Source organism: Amphiura filiformis, chromosome 2 (assembly GCF_039555335.1).
Source record: "Amphiura filiformis chromosome 2, Afil_fr2py, whole genome shotgun sequence".
In the NCBI taxonomy this organism is placed as follows: Eukaryota; Metazoa; Echinodermata; class Ophiuroidea; order Amphilepidida; family Amphiuridae; genus Amphiura; species Amphiura filiformis.
This window is the reverse complement of record NC_092629.1, coordinates 84,404,896-84,424,177: the sequence shown is the minus strand read 5'-3', so window position 1 is coordinate 84,424,177 and position 19,282 is coordinate 84,404,896. Positions and strand designations below refer to the sequence as shown.

The 19,282-nt window shown below is 37.9% G+C and overlaps 1 protein-coding gene across 1 annotated transcript; it reads left to right on the top strand.

The window, feature by feature from the left end:
* The first annotated feature begins 2,416 nt into the window (after positions 1–2,416).
* On the top strand, positions 2,417–14,668 carry LOC140146725 (uncharacterized). Its single transcript, XM_072168597.1, has 8 exons — positions 2,417–2,634; positions 4,230–4,466; positions 5,201–5,277; positions 6,467–6,521; positions 6,769–7,287; positions 7,771–7,956; positions 9,064–9,286; positions 11,862–14,668. The coding sequence occupies exons 2-8, from the start codon at positions 4,367–4,369 to the stop codon at positions 12,277–12,279; spliced, it is 1,578 nt and encodes a 525-aa protein (XP_072024698.1). The 5' UTR covers positions 2,417–2,634; positions 4,230–4,366; the 3' UTR covers positions 12,280–14,668.
* The last annotated feature ends 4,614 nt before the right edge of the window (positions 14,669–19,282 follow it).

Genomic DNA, 19,282 nt, shown 5'->3' with positions numbered 1-19,282 from the left:
ATTTTTCAAAACATTTGCTCCAGACATGTTGACTGCATGTACATGTTTGAACATGTTTGCTCAATGCTCACCCTCGGTACATGTACGCCTTTTATCTTGTGCCGCTTCCGCAGTACCTGCGTGTCGTCGCGTTACACAAAGACTTTTGATACATGCATGTTTACAGTCAGCGCGTCTCAAGTATGGTACAGCCACCACTTCAGCGTACACATCAGCTTGTTTATAAATTTCTGATTGGACGAAACAAATCCCTCGTGTTGTCGTGGCAAAGTAATTGTTTTTATTATAGCGAACATTTGCAGTAAAGCTAGCTTTGAGATGGTGTATTTTATCATGATCGCCGATTTATTTAACCATGCGACACATGTGCATAATACAAGCGTGGCGCACGCGAGTGTTTGTTTAGAAAGCAAAGTACATGTTGATTTTTGTGATGAATATTTTTTTGTGTATTTCAAAAATTTTCAAAGTTGACATTACATGCTTTAGAAAATGTTCCATTTCACAACTGGGTATCTTGCTTGCCTTCACTGGTTGACAAGAATCCCTTTTGCTCATTCATTGTTGCTAGTGTAGACTGTGTAGTAGATTTAATGACCTAAATTCAAAAATATTGTTTCCCCTTTCAAAACCAAACCATTTTTGGGGTGGCGCATGCATGTTTAGGCATTCTTCTGGTAAATTTTTTTCCATGCATGGCTCTCATGTTTAAGCAGATTATGTTTGAGTACTTCATGTTTTCCTCGGACTGATCACCCAAGGAACACGTGTTCACCCTCTCAGGTTCCATGGACTATTTCACGGACTATTTATTGCTTACAATATGAGTTTGGTTATTTTTTTTCAAACCTGTTTTTTTTTGACATATTCAATGATATCCCTGTGATATTTGTAATGTTTACACATGTCCCAACTTACACCTAACATGCCTACCTGGATTCTTGCTCTGTTGTATTTTTAGGACAACAGAGCAAGTTTTAATTTAAGTCATAATTATGAATTTAAAGTAAGTTTTCATTTATTTTGCCTCAACAATTTGGCTAATATTTCCAGAAAACATTCCTGACAGTTGTTAATAATATTTGGCAAAGAATAATCAAATTAAAATTTGAATAACCAAATAAAAATAAAAATAATGAAATCAACCAAATTATAATTAGAATAACCAAATTAAAATTTGACCGAAATCGTATATTGTAATAATATATTTTAATATTATACGAAATCGTATATTTTATTTTAATATTAATCGTAGGGCCTATATATTATATTTTTAAGCCTTCTTAAAAAAGTGTAAAATTTAACATTAACTGCTTGTCTGAAGTTATATAGCAATTATCAATCACGTTTGTCACTACCAGTGGCGGCGCTAGGAATTGTTTTCGGGGGAGGGAGGGCAAAGTGAATGGGGGGTGCAAAATCAACCATTTAAATTGCGCAAAATTGCATCTAAAAGTGGACATTTGCGTAATTTTGGGGTTTTAAGGGGGGACTGGATGAGGAGGCAAGAAATGGACGGTTGCAAATGCCCCCTTGCCCCACCCAGGCCCGTAACAAACCGGGATTTATTATTTGGAGGGGGGACTGATTTTGAAAAAGTAGACTTTTTTCCCAAAAATTTGGACCTTTTTTAACCACAAAGGCGTAAAAACCCATATTTTTTGCTCGTTACGCTCGCAAATGTGACTTTTTGGGCATTTGGGGACTTTTTTTTGGGGGGGGGGCGGCGCCCAACCCAATTATTTGATATCAGAAGGACATTCTTCATATTCAAACGTTGCTACCAGAGCCCTTAATCCATTCAAATAATAATAATAGGCCTATATATTGAGTTTTGGAATTAAATCTAAATAATATATATTCATATGATGTATCATGTAGCCTACTGATGCTTAAATAGCATGCTTTAAATGTCATCCCGATGTCATTATCACAGATTCCCGGGCAAAGGCCATTAATTTGTTTTGCAGTGAACGGGCAGTGACCATTATTTTTGTTTTATTATTTTATGTTTTGAAATGGGGTAAATCTTTTGTTACATGAATTGTTTATTTTGCTTGAGGAAAAAATTATTAATAAAATAAAGTGCTACTAAAAACTACCTGGTGTCATTGGGTGAATAATTTTAATCATATTTTCATATAAATGAAACCATTGACGTGAAATCGTTAATTTCAACTATGCAGTGGCCTGTCAGCGGTATGATGATGCTATTTTGGGCAACACGTCAGACTGAGCCTCGTGAGGTCACGCAAACAGTTATTGTACATGCACTTGTTGTTTACACGACATCACCGTGTATCCTATACACAACCGTACTGCATTGGGAAATCCCGTGCTAAAAATAACCACAAACCATGACGTCAGTGTGCTATTTCCCAAACAAACGTTCGTGTTCAGAAAGCTGCATGTACATGTACCTTGATCATCAAGATGAATGTGTCCACTGCGGTAGTGAATGTAACATCGCCATATTAAATATTTCATCGATTTAAAATGGTTCTTGAAATTTGACTGAATATTATTCAGTTTTGGTCGGGGTGACTATATATGTATATTCCGCGACACGTAGTAGAGTGTTTTAGAAAGCTCAACTTGCCGGGCGGGCAGAATTTTCCAGAAGGAATTGAGTAGGTAAGTCCACTATGCTCATGCTATGCATGATTAGTACCGTTATTGTAGACATGGGGAATTCCACATTAATATTAAAGTAAATACGCCATTATATTTAATTTGTAGACAAAATGGCAAACAATGTTAAAATCTTTAAATATTTTACTTCCTGTTTTGATCCCGGGGTTTTGATCATTCTATAAATTAAACGGGAGCATATACTACGCTGTCACTGTTTTGAAGAGCCATCGTCAGTGATTGTCGAGGCCCGAGGGTCAGGTAGGTTTTTATCACTTGAGTGTTTTTATTTGTAGGCCTACGCGTAGCACAGTAGAACAATTAAAATGGTTAAATTAGGATCAATATTTTAAAACTTGTAAAATGTGCGTCGAAAGTACAACTTGATTTTCCAAAATTTGTGTTAATGTAGGCGTGGGTGTACGTAGGCTAATGTGTAGGCCCCATACCTAAGGCTAGGCCTATTTTAGTGAAATGATCAGTGATCTGGTGAATTGCGCAAAATAGTGGAAAATAGTAGCTCTGCGAAAAGAAGTATTATTTTGTGTGTTCATTTTTAGGGGTCCCAATGGAGCTGGGAGGGCGGGGTGGGGGGTGTTGCGCATTTTTTTGCATTCTTTTCTTGACAAAGGGGCTCATAAAATTTATTTTAGATGTGGCGGGGGGGGGGTACCAATATAATGGACTCGGGTGAGTCTGGACTCATATTATTTACTGCATGTGCTTTAAAATAAAATAAGCTATAATATTAATAACACAATAACAGCCCCATCCTCACTTCCTCATCGATTGACCTCAGATGACCCTAAATCATCCACCGAGCTAAAGGCCAAAGGTTTTAGCCGCAACTTCGGTGATAACATCTAACAACAGTTTTTCTGGTTGACATCACAATTTAAACTTTTCCCATGCCCAGATGACTGAGAGAATACACAGTGTTAGCCCCTAGTAAAATTACACTTTTGCGAGAAATTAAAAAATAAGTACAATTTTTAATTTCATTAAACCCAAAGATTTGACATGGGAAGCTACATTTCGCTTTATCCAGAAAATCAGACCCTAAAAATCTGCAGACCCTGGCAATGGACACGGCTGACTGGGTTATGAGTCAGACCCTTGATCATTATGCTACATTTTATTTCATTGTTTGGTTTTATTTTTGGATTCTTGTATTTTTCCAGGTTCCAAAATTATAGTATACAATGGGTAGAGTCCATTATATATTGGTTTTGGCCGATTTTTTTAAATGTTTTGGTTCTTCCCCCTCCCCCTCCTCAATTCCTGGGACTTGTCAGATTTTTTGATTAAAAAAAAAAAGATTTTCAATTTTTAGTTTTTTAAGACTTTGGAATGCTTTAGGAAAACTTCGTCCATAAATAAGTTAATTAGAGAACAAGGATCACTTACAAGCCTTTTTGTGGTACTCTAAGGGTGTTTACCCCTCAGAATCTCGCATTTGATCTCACAAAAGAACAAGGCCCTCCTCCTTTCCTCGAGCACTGTTGGAAAGACCAAAAACAACTAACAATGCTAATTTTACAAAAGATGGAGTGTCATTTTGACAATATTATGAAAACAAACATTTTTTCTCATAACAGGAAAGACAACATATCCGATCGAAAAAGTCAGACATCATACTTCCTGACAGTCTCTTCTTCACCAACTTAACTTCGCTATCATAGAAAGTACAATTGCAACTATACGTCCAAGTGAATATTGAAAGTGTGCATCAGATATGGAAATCGATCTTAATGATCGGATGTGTGGGATTCACCCAGAGAATTGGCTGCAGGATTTTGGCCAGTATAATGGACATGAATCAACCTCAGCTGCAGGTAATCATTTAATCGATCAATCAATCAATCAATCACTCAATCAAACAGGCGATCAATCAAGGTAATCATTTAATCGATCGATCGATCAATCAATCAATCAATGTAATCATTTAATCGATCAATCAATCAATCAATCAAACAGGCAATCAATCAATCAAGGTAATCATTTAATCGATCAATCGATCGATCGATCAATCAATCAAGGTAATCATTTAATCGATCGATCGATCGATCAATCAATCAATCAAACAGGCAATCAATCAATCAGTCAATTAATCAACCAATCAATCAATATATCAATCAAACAACACAGTAATGAATAAATAAATAAATGAATCAATCAACCATTCAACCAACTACCCAATTATCACTAATGTGAATCAATCAAACTTTATCGATCAAGTTTTTCAGTCAATCAATCAATACATTTCGAGAACACATCAATAACATGATTTGTATCAAATTCATTTGTTTCGGAATGATCAATCAATAAATAATCAGTTAAATCAAATAATCAATTGTTCAATCAAACATCGATCAGCTAATCAATCAATTAGTAAACCAATCAATAAACAAATCCAATTAAACCAAATCCATCAGCCAATCATCCTATAATCTGAATCAAAAATTGAAATATTCTTAGGCCTAAATCCTCCTATCTAAAATATTTATGGCCTACTGTATCTTTACACTCTAATCAATGAATGATGAATATAAATTATTTTCTCTTGCAGGTGGTGTTACTGTCGAAGATGATTTCATAAATCTTCAAAGCCCACTTTTGCCGAAGCATTTTGATTTCAACCCTGATGTAAGTACACTACGTGGCCTACATGGCTTTCCATCTTTTTTTTTATCTTTGCCTCCATTTGCTCTAAGACTAAGAATGACAAACTCGCACTCCACTCCAAATGAGTGAGAAAAATGTAAATCACCCCTAAAAGTGTAAAAACCATAAAAAAGAGTGGAAACCACTTGTTCAATGTATACTCGTTCACTCGTTTTAAGGGACATTACTCTATTTCGAGTAGCATTACTCTATTTCGAGTAGCATTACTCTATTTCGAGTAGCATTACTCTATTTCGAGTATAACATTAGTCTATTTCGAGTAATGTCCCTTATAAAATTATATTACCCAAATGATTTACCCATAAGTTTTTTACCCTAATTCTCATAACCTTTACCCAACATGCCCAAACGATGCGAAGTTAGGTAACACGTTTACCCATGGTTGTTCATATCCCAGCAAACACAAAACGTTTTTGGCATCATTTGCAAATGGTTATAAAAAGTTGTCAGAAAACGTTTAAATGTCGGGTTATTTAAAGGGTATATAAAGGGTATAAAACGTTTTCATAATATTAAAAAACATTTTTTGATAACACACTGCAAATATTTTAACATAATGTTATTTAAGTGTTGACAAAATATGGCAAAAATTATTTGCAAAAAATAGTTTACAATAACATTTTGAAAACATTTTAAAAATGTTGTGGTAGTGTGTTTTCATACAAAACGTTTTAAAACGTTTCCATGACCTTTATATAACCCGACAATTTAATGTTATTAAAACGTTTTGACCTAAACCAAAACCCAAAATATAACTTGTTTTAAAATGTTTTTAAAACGTTTTTGTGTTAGCTGGGATAGCATAGCACCCATCAGCGGTTGGGTAAAACTTAAACCCAAGCTGGGTAAAAATTTCCAAACTGTTCTAACAGTGTAGGCCTACGGGATATGGCACCACCGGGGCTCGACAGTGGCGTGAGTCATCCTATTCGGGGGGGGGCATGATGGGGGGCACAAGCCGTTTTTCGGCAATTTTCCTGTGGGAATTTTCTAAAATTTTGATTGGATTGGGCTGGAACACACGTGTGTCCTGCTCGAACCTCCTCCAATATCATGAGTCCGCAGAGCCCGTACCAATGCACCACCGTGCCCCCCCCCCATACTGCCATTTAATTATTTATTGTATTATTTCATTTATTTCAATTCACAGGATGGGTTTGCTGATGATAACGGCATAGACATGGAATGCTCAGGACTGGGAAGGGGTAAGTTACTTCATAAATTGAGGGGGAAAAGGCCTTCATGATGTGTTTTAAAGCTTATGACAAATATGACAAGTTTCATTGATCGCTAATTGTTTTTAAGTTACCTCAGAATTTCCATAGGTATATTATACCGGTCCATGACCTCTTAATTTTTGGGGAAAAAACTTATTACTGCGTAAGATATGAATTTCAGAAAGACGTCTCGTAATTTAAGTCAATAAGATTTGTTTTTCTTTGAACTTTAAAGCCCCTGACAGCACAGACATGGAAACCCAATATATCGATCAGGAGCGAACTGTTCCGGAGCGTCAGTCCCTTCAAATGGTCACATCAGAGTTGCAACAAATGGCAGAGGAGCCGAACACACCGCAGCTAGCCATGCAGCAACAGCATCTACAGCAGATTTTACAGCTGCGTCAACAACTTGAAACTCAACAGCTTCTTCAGCAACATAAACAACAGCAGAAACAGCAACAGCAGCAGCAGCAGCAACAACAACAGAAGCATCAACAGCATATGCAGCAAGACAAGTTGCAGCAAATAGTACACATGCTGGAACAACCGCTTCATCAACAGCAACTACATCAAGAGAAGATACTACAAATGATTTACCCAAATCACCATCATCAGCAGCAGCAACAGCTTCATCAGCAACAGCTACAGCAGCAACAGCAAAGACATCAAGTGGTGCCCATTGTTCAAAATCCCCCTGTGTCATCTGCTGGTGGTGTACAAAATGGAGTAGTAATCCACAATGGCTTTCCAGGTACGCTAGATAATGGTTGCATCCCAATTCTAAACAAAATCAAATTTCAGGGAAAAATTATTGTTTATATAAATCTATTTGTTTAACAACTCTGAAATATTTATAGACATATTTTTGTCATTTTTGTCATTTTCTTCATAGAAATGGCAATTAGCCCAAACCCCAGGAGACAAGCGTTTGGAAAAAGAATGGAATTCTGAACAAAGCTATATGCTTTGCATAGTCTTTCCAGTCAAATGTAAAAGAACCCCCCCCCCCAAAAAAAAACCCAGAAAATTATACATAAGATGAATTGTAAATTGTATAAAGTGCAATTAAATTCAGATCACGGTGCTGATAGCAAGAATAACAACATAATGTTAAAATAACATGTATTAACAACAAATAGGCTAAACGGAGGTTTTTAATTTTATAAGTATAAAAATGCTCTACAGTGCAATTTGTCATTTATTATCAATACTTGTCTTGATTTCCCGCACACAGGTGCAGCAATGGCTACAAACTCTGTGCATGCGCAGGCACCTTCCCCTGACTCAACTACACAGCAACCTTCCTCCAAGAAGCATACAGTGAGACGAAGCAAGAGAAAGAAGGAGCAAGAGGTACCTGTAGCTTCGGCACCAAGTTGTAGCGTATCTCCGACACAAGACATGGCATATGTACCTCAAAGTAAGATTTTTTTCTCAAAATATTGGACCGTTCTTTTTTCTCTCTGTCTCTCTCTCAGGAAAGAAGGGGTCTTTGAATAGTTAAAGTTTCTCTAGATAAGCTATTATATAGAGGCCTATAAATTACGCATTAAACTGGTCTAATACCCCGGGGGGGGGGGGCACTTCAATTTGAAATGGATATAGGTGTAGGGCTGGCACTTTCGCACTAAGGGGCATTCGGTGAGAGTAAAATGTAAAAAATATGGGGTCATTGGGTGAGAGCATGATTTTTGGCATTCGGTGAGAGCAAAATGTAAAAAATATGGGGTCATTGGGTGAGAACATGACCTTTTTTTTTAAATGGAATCTTTGGGTGAGAGCCGAAACAGCGCAACAGAAACCTCGAAAATCGAATTTCTAGTTCTAAATGGCTTCAAATTTCTTTGTTTTATCAAAATAAGTGACAAAATCAGTGATAAATGAAAGTTGCTGTTAAAATTGAACAAGTAAGGGTCTTTGGGTGACAGATCAAATGAAAAAAATAAGGGGTCTTCGGGTGACAGAACGGTGTTCGTAAAAAAATATGGGGTCTTTGGGCGACAGCGATGCTGAAAAAGGGGGTCTTAACAGCCCTACATATGCGTCACCTCCAAAGTTGGAGTGCCCCCCCCGGGCTAATACTGATTCGCAAACCCTAAATGATAAAATGTTATGTTTGTTTTTTAAAACAAAGGACTAATTTGATAGCTAGTGACATTATATGGAGAATATTTGCACTTATTTGGTATCACCGGATAGAGGAGACTCGTAGCTATACATTAGTACCAAATAAAATGGTACTCGACGTTTATAATCCCGTATTCCCGTGGTTATGTTTTGAGATAATTTACAAAACTGTGCTATGCTTCTAAATAATGCGCATAAAAATGATTTGTGAGCTCTCATTTTGAGGATTTGTGGATCTGATAATAATGGGTTTAATCTCCATAGACCTACACAAGGTAAAATTTCAATTTTCACCAAGCTGTCCACGTCTTGCAGCTGGAGACTTGTAAAGAGTCGAACCCATCACCTGGGAAACTGTATACTTTTCTAATTTATTTTCCTTCCTTCTTTTAAACCACAGATTATGAAATGCGAGTCCGAGTAAACTACCGCACCATATCAGCGATAGATCAGCATATCTCCAATGCCAAGGGGTGCTTGATATTTTACAATCGTCCTGTACTGGGTGACTTAACGGGAGTCGAAGCAGTCGTCTTACCACCTCTTTCTCAGACATATGATGGGACTGTGACGGAGAAACAATTCAAGTTTACTAACCAAATATTGAGTGTCATAGAGAAGGGGTAAGCATGATTATAAATTATACCGTAATTTGTCGAATATAAGCCACTTCATTTTAGCAATCAAATATTGAATATCAAGGAGAAGAGGAAAGCATTATTATACCGTCATTTGTCGAATATAAGCCACTGCTGGGGAAAGAGATGAGGAAAGCATGATTATACCGTAATCTGTCGAATATAAGCCACTGCATTTTACTAATCACATATTGAGTGTCATAGAGAAGGGGTACATAAAGCATGGGTGATTATTCCTCAATTTGTCGAATATAAGCTACTGCCTTTTTGGGTGGGTGCGGCGTGCCGCACCCACCCTGTATTCTCTGACTATTGACCTACTTTTTCACATGCCGCAGTGTTGAGAAAATATTCGTGCCGGTTATATCCCAAACACCCACAGAGGTGATAGTTTACGGCGAGTTTTGTCATTATTACTTGATTTTGATATGTAAGTAATACGATAAAGTCGTCATAGGTAGTAATGTGCTTGTATTAAAAGAAATAACAAAAATAATTATTTAAGTAATAGAAATACTATTTGGAAATTGCAGCAAGATTTGCAGATGTTTTATTTGAACAGTACCAGTTCACCAGTTTTGCTACTTTTTCCTAATCTTTGGGCTAAATTAATAGCATCGTGAAAACCAAACAGTCAATTAATTTATGTCAACATTTCCTTGTTTGACATCGCATGCAAACATTATCTTATTTACATAATGGTTTTGACCTCGAGTCATGAGTGGTGATTCATTGTTTAGGCCAAGTAAAATAAATAACGTGTATATCGTCCCCGTCCTCTCCGATTTTTGATGATTTTCAAATATTTTAGTTATTTTTCCTATTTGCTTCCTTACTTTGTTTATAAAATTGTTGTGATGAAATGACATGTTTAGAAGTTCTTGGTTATCATTTATAAACACATTGCAAACACTTTCTTCAAGCTAGGGGTAGGGCTTTGGGGAAATAACAACAATATTAGGGGCCTCCCCGATTTTATGATGTGTTGACAAACATTTGCCATTGCAATTTTACACAGAAATGAATGGTAAAACAATAACACGATAACAAATAATAAGGACCTCCCTCACCAATTTTTGAAAAAGTCCGGACATATACATTTTTTTTCTTGGCCTTAATTGGCATACTCCTCTAAATATTTTACCGCAAAGTCCTATGGTGGAGGGCTATTTTGTTGTGTAGTCCTACAAAGGTGGGTGACTAAAAAGTAGCCTGCAGTCCTATGGTGTGGGTTTTTATTTTTTTTATTTTGTTGTCCTAATTCGATTGCTCTTAGTTCGTTATTTATATAACTTCAAACACAAACCTTCTTAGGGATGCACCATTAGATTCTCAGGGTGGGGTAGGAAGTTTAAAAAAAAAAAAAAAAACTTCACCCACTTCATGAGCAAAAAAAAAACTTTCCCCACCAACTATAAAAAATAAAAAACTTTCCCCGACCCCAACTTCCTACCCCCTCTCAGTATCAAATGGTGCGTCCCTTAGTTTAATTCTTTCAATCAAAATTTCACTCCTCTGCTAATGATGACAAGTGATAATCGAAGTAATACTGCATTAGGCCAAATACAAAAATAAACATGTTTCACGTCCCCTCCCTCCTTTTTGGAGGTTTCTTCAATTATATTTTTATATTTTGCAATTCAGTTATAACTTTTTTAAAATTATGTCTTGGGAGTTGAGATGCTTTCTATAGCCTTCTCAATATACAAGAAACAATTTGGAAGGTTTCGAGATCATTAGAGGGGGCCTACCCCTCAGAACAACAAATAAAAAGAGGCCTCCTCGTTTTTGCAGGCATTATTGTGCACGCTAAAATAGCTCTAAATATGGGTATTTACATCGATTCTGCGATACAAAATAAAAAGGCCCTCCTACTCCTTTTTTTCAAAAACCTGGACGTGAAACATGTTTTTTATTTTACTTGGACTTATCAATATGGAACTACACCTTTATCTTGACAATTCATTTGCTCGCCCTATTCCTTTTAAAGGAATTTTTATTTATTGTGAACTTGACTTACTCATACTTTCATTTCTCTTGACAATTTTTCATTTGCCCACCCTATTCCTTTTAAAGGAATTTTTATTACTACAATGTATCAAATTAAATATTGAGTGACAGAGTAATGGGGAATGCTTGATTATACCGTAATCTGTCGAATATAAGCCACTGCATTTTACTAATCACACATTGAGTGTCATAGAGAAGGGGTACATAAAGCATGGGTGATTATTCCTCAATTTGTCGAATATAAGCTACTGCCTTTTTACTACAATGTATCAAATTAAATATTGAGTGACAGAGTAATGGGGAATGCTTGATTATACCGTAATTTGTCGAATATAAGCCACTGCATTTTACTAATCAAATTTTGAGTGTTGTAAAGAATTGGTAAGGATGATCATAAATAGAGCACTGTGATTACATTTGAAGAAAGAAAACTGAGTAACAACAACAACAATGTATTGCCCTGCTGTTCTAGTTCACTCTCATTAATGTTTTCGTGATTTGTATTTCTTTTAAAATTAAGCATCTTGAAATACTTTGTCAAATCTTTCAGAGTTCGTTTGCAAGTGGACGAAAAAGGCAACATCTACGCCACACGACACTGCCGTAGCAAAGTATTCTGGTGGAATACCATGAACCAGACTGGCATATCAGAGGAAATGGCACGAGATGCAACGGTCAAAGTATTCAACAACGAACAGTTCGAAGAGAAATTGCGTCAGTTCACTGGTCAAGCATCCATCAAATGCCTCAAGCCCGGCGTGGTGCTCACATTCGCGCAGCGCTGGAGCAAATTTGACTCTCATTTGAACGCCCATTTGGTGTATGCTATTATAACGCCTTTAAAAGCCGTGCAATTGTTGGAGTATCTTATGGAAGCTAAAACGGGCGAGAGGTTGAAGTCGTTGGATATGAGTCTCAATACGGGACACTTACTGATGAGCGATGCGAGTATGCCAAGTAATGTGTAAAAGAGACTGCCCCAGAGCATGATGGGTAGTGCTATGGGTTGTTTTTTCAAGTGATGAACATCACCTTGTGTTTTCAATTTTTTCGCGAAAGAGCAGAAGATGTACGCATCAATATAGTAACCATGGTAACACAGTCATAATCTCTTCATTGGCTGCAATATGTTGCATGCTAGAGGCTGAACACAATTATAGTAACTGAGAAAAAAAAACAAGTTCAATTTTAATAGCTGTAAATAGACTCTGAGGTATAAAACTGGTTAACTGAACAAAAGTTCTAAATGGGCCGGGAACAGTTATTTTGCCAGACAAGAGACTCGTATATGCGAGGTCGCTTTATATAAAAAAGAGAAGGAGAGAGAGAAAAAAATACGATTTTTAGGCAATTTTGCAACAACAGCAATAAAAAAAGAATGCACAATTTTTCGACTCGGATGGGGGGGGGGGGGCGCTGAGGCCCGGTGCTGAGGCAGAATGAATAACCAATAGAGTTAACGAGTGAAGCGAGCCGGACAGTTTTTCAGGAATGGGCCCCCTTACAAGAACCTTGATCCACTCCTGACCGTATAATAATTATATAGCTTGCATTGTTTTGGTGACTGTCAGGGCAACGACCATGACGATGTATAATTTTGGTCAAATGTTATTATTTTGTTATTCTTTGCCAAAGAGCATTAGGCTACATAATATTAATAACAACTGTAATAGAGGTTTCCTGATCATTTTAAGTCGAAATAATTGAGAAAGATTAAGAAAACTACTTGGCCGCCTAACTGTGGAAAAAAAATTCATTGTAATTAAAGCACTTCACATGGTATTTTTGTACACCATTGGGCATTACACTCATACGAAAAGTGGTAAAGATTGAGGGCGTCGCTGTGAGCAAATCACACATCATGGCTTTAATGTCGTGATAACCTTATAATACTCATAAGTAATTGCTATTTAGTGTTTACAAGTTACGGGCGTGCCATTTGATTTCCTGGGAGTTGTTTGGAAAAACAAAATTCGCCCAGTAGTGAGACGATAAAAAATTGTGCACACTTTTTTTTTTAATGTAGAGCATATCTAGGCATTTTAATGATTTCAGCTGTTAAAACAGCTGAAATCTAAACGCTGACGATACTTCGGCCAGGTGAACGAAGGGGGTCGCCGTAGATAGCTGGTCGTGGCAATTTTAACAGGACAGTCAAGTGTAGCCAACAATCGGGCTTAATATTACTCTGATCGGAACCGACTGTAACGAGGTCTTTTATCATGGGTCATCTGCCCCGCCTTTACCAGATGAGCCACTGATTAATAAATAATGTTTGCTCCTTTAACTCTGTATAAAGGTATACATTAAAATGGGAAATTAAAAAAAAATTCTGCCTGACCAAAACTCCCATGCCCCCAGAATGAAATGGTGCGTCCCTTACCCAGGTATTGTTTTAAATATGTAGCTAATTAACCTATGATTAATAAGTGCTAAAAGAACATCAGATCTTATTTACACTGCTCAATTTTGCAACTGAACATCCGGGCATGCAATCTGGGGTGTAGCCAGCTTTCTTGGTCAGAGGGGGCAAAATAAAATTTCGGGGGCATGCATGTGCAACCTGAATAGAATTCCTGATTTTGGATGGATTTGATCTTATCTCTGGGGCTGTGCAATATTATCTGCCCAGGGGGAAAATTTCAAAATCTGTCAAAAATGATTTCCCCCCTCCCCACCTCATGGCATGCCAATTAAACCTTTTTAGGTTTTTTTTTAATGGTACCTCATTGTGTCCCAAAAATCTCTTCCCCACCGTTCCCGACCTGCCACAAATTGCTTGCCAATTTTGCCATGCCAAAAATTGCTTGCCTCTTAGGACAGATAATTATTGCACAGCCGGGAATATCGTTTTGATGTTTTTCTTCTTCCAGTTTCTTTTAAAAGAATGGCGTTTTCGGGGGCGTTTTACCAGAAATCATTTCAAAGTAGGGCCTACATTAGTATATTTTGGGTATATTTCGGGTTTTTTTTTTCGGGGGGGGGGGTCTTGAATGTGGATTGGTAGGGATATGATACTGCTGGGATTCCAAAAACACCTCAACATTTTATGCCAAATTTGGCCCCTCCCCCCCAAAAAATACTAATTTTCGATTATTTCTGTTCAAAATTACGCTATGTCCAAATCTGAAGAAGAGTCGCAAATTTTGCTATAAAACAATTAAAAATCTGCACTGTTCCCATTTTTCGCATTTCTGCTATAATAGCTCCCGCCTTAAAATGGACCACCAACAAAAATCCAAGACCCCCACCCGTGTAAGTGTATCATCGTGACTATTTAACATGTTGTACATTTGAGTGTTATTTTGTTTATTCTGAAAATATTATGGTGTAAATAAAAGTGACGAGTAAAATAAATTTTGTATGTCATTTTTGTGTGTAAATAAAATGCACCATGTTTCTATTTCATGCTGATCATTCTATTCACATGCAACACCGGGGCAACAACCACCCCACATATCAGAAATATATTATGCAGTGGCGTAACTAGCGGGGGCATGGGGAGCCCCTCCCCCCGATTTGAACCCTCCCCCCATGAAAAAGGTATAAAGTAGGCATACTTCTGAGAGTTATTAACCTATTTGCAGTGGCGTAGCTGGGCTTTTTTCCAGGGGGGGGGGGGCAAGCCTGTATGGGGCGGGGGCCCAAATCCACCAAACAAAAATTTTGCCGCCCCTTCCTCAAAAAGGTTGACCCAATTTTTTTTTCGGTGGTTTGAAAAAGCGAAGAGCAAAAAAAAAAAAAAACGAATATAAGGGATAGCGACTTCATTTTGATATAGGCCTAATATAGTTCCATTTTGTAACAAAAATTTTTAAATTGTTCAAATTCTATCCGCATCTTATATCGTTGGCCTATGGATTCTCTCTTTCTATTTCTTTTCCCCTTTTTTCCATCTCTCTCACTCCTTTATTATTTTGCCCTGCGCTAGGGGGGCAAAATTATTTTTTGTACAATAAACTTCAAGACAATTTTTCCAACCCCAACCCCAATGTAAAAAAGAAATCTACGCCACTGTTCCGGGGACACATCAAATCCCAAGACTGCTCATCTTGCATGTGTAAAGGGGGGGGGGCAAAGAATTTTGGCACGTCAAAAGGTGGGGGGGGCAAAGATTTTTGGCACGGCTAAAGGGGGGGCAAAGATTTTTGGCACGGCTAAAGGGGGGCAAAGATTTTTGGCACGGCCGAAGAGGGGGGCAAGCGATTTTGGCAGACCATTTTGAAAATTCACCACCACGGGGGTACACATAATTATTGCACAACCCCTAACAAAATGGTTACGGTTCGCTATCTCTTAGGTTCGCTATCTCTAAGGTTCGCTATCTCTAAGGTTCGTTATCACTAATTACGAAAAAGGTCCGCTATCTCTAAGGTTCGTTATCACTAATTTCGATTAGGGTTCGCTATACCTAAGGTTCGTTATCACTAATTTTAAATAAGGTCCGCTATCTCTAATTTAAAAAAAGGTCCGCTATCACTAATTTATTGAAGGTTCGCTATCTCTAAGGTTCGCTATCACTAATTTAAAATAAGGTCCGCTATCTCTAATTTTAACAATCCCGGTATTCCTAAGGTTCGCTATCTCTAATTTCAAATAAGGTCCGCTATCTCTAAGGTTCGCTATCTCTAAGGTTCGCTATCTCTAAGGTTCGCTATCTCTAAGGTTCGCTATCACTAATTTTAAATAAGGTTCGCTATCTCTAATTTCAAACAAGGTTCGCTATCTCTAATTTATAATAAGGTTCGCTACCTCTAATTTTAAATAAGGTTCGCTATATCTAATTTTAAATAAGGTTCGCTATCTCTAATTTTAAATAAGGTTCGCTATTTCTAAATTTAAATAAGGTTCGCTATCACTAATTTCAAATAAGGTTCGTTGTCTCTAATTCCAAATAGGGTTCGCTATCTCTAATTTTATATAAAGCCCGCTTCATATCTGTAATTGAAAATAAAATTCGCTATTTTAAAATAAAGCCCGCTATCTCTAATTAAAAATAAGGCCCGCTATAAGGCCCATCTAATTTAAAATAGGACCCGTTATTTCTAATTTACTGTAAGGTTCGCTATGATCAGTAATTTTATTTTAATAAACATGATAAAGTTTGCAAGATCGCTAGTACGTATACTGGTCCGGTTCGAACAACCCAGAAAGAGATTTGAATCAGTTCACCGTAGCGTACCAGTATAGGCCTACAATTGATAGCCGATCGCGTTGCGCTCAGGTGTTGGGGATATATGTGACGCGATCAAGCAAAATCAGTCGGAACTCGGCAATATTGATTTTGAGATACAGCCACAGAATTAGAGAAGGAGAACCGGGACTCCCTATACCGCCACGTACAATCGCACCGTCAGCTATGGGGAGAAAATTGGGGGTATTCGGGTAGCCTGAGTCCCTGGCCTCTCACTCGCAAAATGGCGGACAAACAGTGTAGCGGCCGTGCGTATATTCGAGACTGGAGGATTTAGTCTAGGTATTCGGGTCCTTGCCGACGGTGCGCGGAGACGAACGAAAACAATTCTGCGTCTCATCTGAAGCGTCTTGATACTCGCGTGTAGGTCGCATCATGTGCGTCTCTCAAATGCGCCCATCATCCATGTCGCGCTTGCATGACAACGAATGCCTCGAGCGAATTCCGAGGGAACCCGAATACCCCCAATTTTTGCTCCATGCCTGTATCAAGATGGCGGTCGAGTCCTGGTTCTCTGGTTATAATTCTGTGGATACAGCCAAACAAAGCGAATACTTCCTTTTGTTTCCTCTTGTTTTGGAAACACTTTACTTGCTAATATCTTTGGAACTGGTTGCCCAATTTCAATGGGTTTTTCTGTAAAAGCAGCTTTGTAAATGCTATTTAGTTACCTATAAGAAACTGAAAATTTAATATTTTCGAGTTCCGACTGATTTTGCTTGATCGCATCACATATGTTGTGTCCCCCTAAGAAGTGAGAAACCTTTCCAAAATGAAGACCTAATTAAAGTCATTTGGTGGACCATTAAGTTTTTTCTGTTACAATTGTAGGCCTATAAAATAATTGTGTTAAACATAAAGTACCGGTACCGGGTGACAAAAACGAAATCGGCGACTTGTTTATCCACTATTGTCTATGCAGGGGAGGTATCTGAGGAAGTTGGAAAATTTTCCAAAATTAAGGAAATTAATTCCAGTTGAAGCCATTTGATGCATCATAATTTATTCACACTATTTTACTTGATCAAACCAGAGAAGATCTTCTCTGATCCAGTGGCGTAGCTGCCGGGGGGGGGGGCGATTGCCCCTGGCAAAATTGCCTATTTGGGCCCCGCCCCTCAGACCCTGCGCCCCTAGCGCTATTTGGGCCCCGCCCTAGCGAAGGAAAAAAAGGGAAAAAAGGAGAGAGAGAGAGAGAGAAAAGAGAAGGGGAAAGAAAGGGGAGATAGGGAGAGGGGGGAAAGAGATGGGGAATCCATACGATATGCAATACCATACGATTATTGTCAATAAGCCTGGCAAAAATTGTCTATTTGGGCCCCCGCCCCCCTAGTGCGGGGAAAAAAGAGAAAGGATGGAGAGAGAGGAAAAGATGGGGAAGAGTAGGAAAGAGAAAGAGGGAATCCATAGGCCTACGATATGTAGGGCCATACGATTATTATCAATATACTCGACAATATACTTGTAATGACTTCTTGAAGACAAAGAAATATAAATCTTTTGAAATGCTAATTGCACAAAAGCACCTGTAGGAACAGTATATTGACTAAAACAATAAAATGGTCAACCAAAAAGAAAAGTCGAAAAAGGTGGTCAAGAAGGCTGTGTCCGACATGTTTCTTGTAGCATGCCCCAACCGAAAATTTTCAGTATCGACACAAAATTGGCCGATTAAGTCATTTACCATTGAGCTATTTCAAACTTGGGGCCGGATTTACGATTAGACCAGATGGGTACCGGATCCAGGCCCTAAAATAGCCTAAGGTATGTTCCCAAAACACCATGTTTTGGACCGAAATATGGTAATATTGCTAAATTTTGCGCGCTTTGCGCGCACTGGCCTTACGTAAAATTTACCTTCATTTTGGGTTAAAATTGTCTGAAATTGGAAATTTTTAGCGCGCTTCGCGCGCACTTTAACCAGGAAATTAGGAAGAATTATGGCCAAAATTCATTTCTATTAAGACAAAATTAGTAATAAACAAGCAAATTTTTCTCAGTAATAACCCGGTTTACCATTTTCTCTCTTGGGCCACTGTATTGCCAAATTTAAACGTATTTACCTTTGTTTTTTATTTTTCTCTGATATATTTGAAAGTGTACTTTTCTTTGAAAGTACACTTTCTTTTCGATGGGGTGCGTCGCACCACTCGCACCTACCCCCATTTTCGTTTGTTGGATTTGGGCCCACGCTCCATACAGGCTGGCCCCCCCCCCCTGGAAAAAATCCCAGCTACGCCACTGCTCTGATCACACGCATACATGTAGAACCACGAATATTAGTAAGTGACTTCTGACATCATTTAACCTTTACGTCATGTTGACTTTTTCATGTTCCTTCACATTTGACCTCATATGACCTTTGACATTGTGAAACCACAGGTTGACCTTTTCATGCTCCCCTCATATGATTTGCACAAAGTTAAAGCCCATTAAGGGCCCATTTTTACATTTGAACTCGTTTGACCTTTGACCTCGGATAAACTCAGCTTTACTTTTCATGTTCACCTCATATCAAGGATTATTTGCACCAATTTTAGGCCCATTTTAGCATTTGACTTTTGACCTTGTCATGTTCTTCTCATATCAAGGATGCTTTGCACTAAGATGTCCATTCAGGCAAATTTTAGCATGTATCCCCATTTGACCGTTGACCTCAAGTAACCTCAGAACTTTTTCATGCTCCCCTCATATCAAGGATGATTTGCACCAAGTTTAACACAATCGGGCCCATATTAACATATGACCTTATTTGACTTTTGACCACATGTGACCTA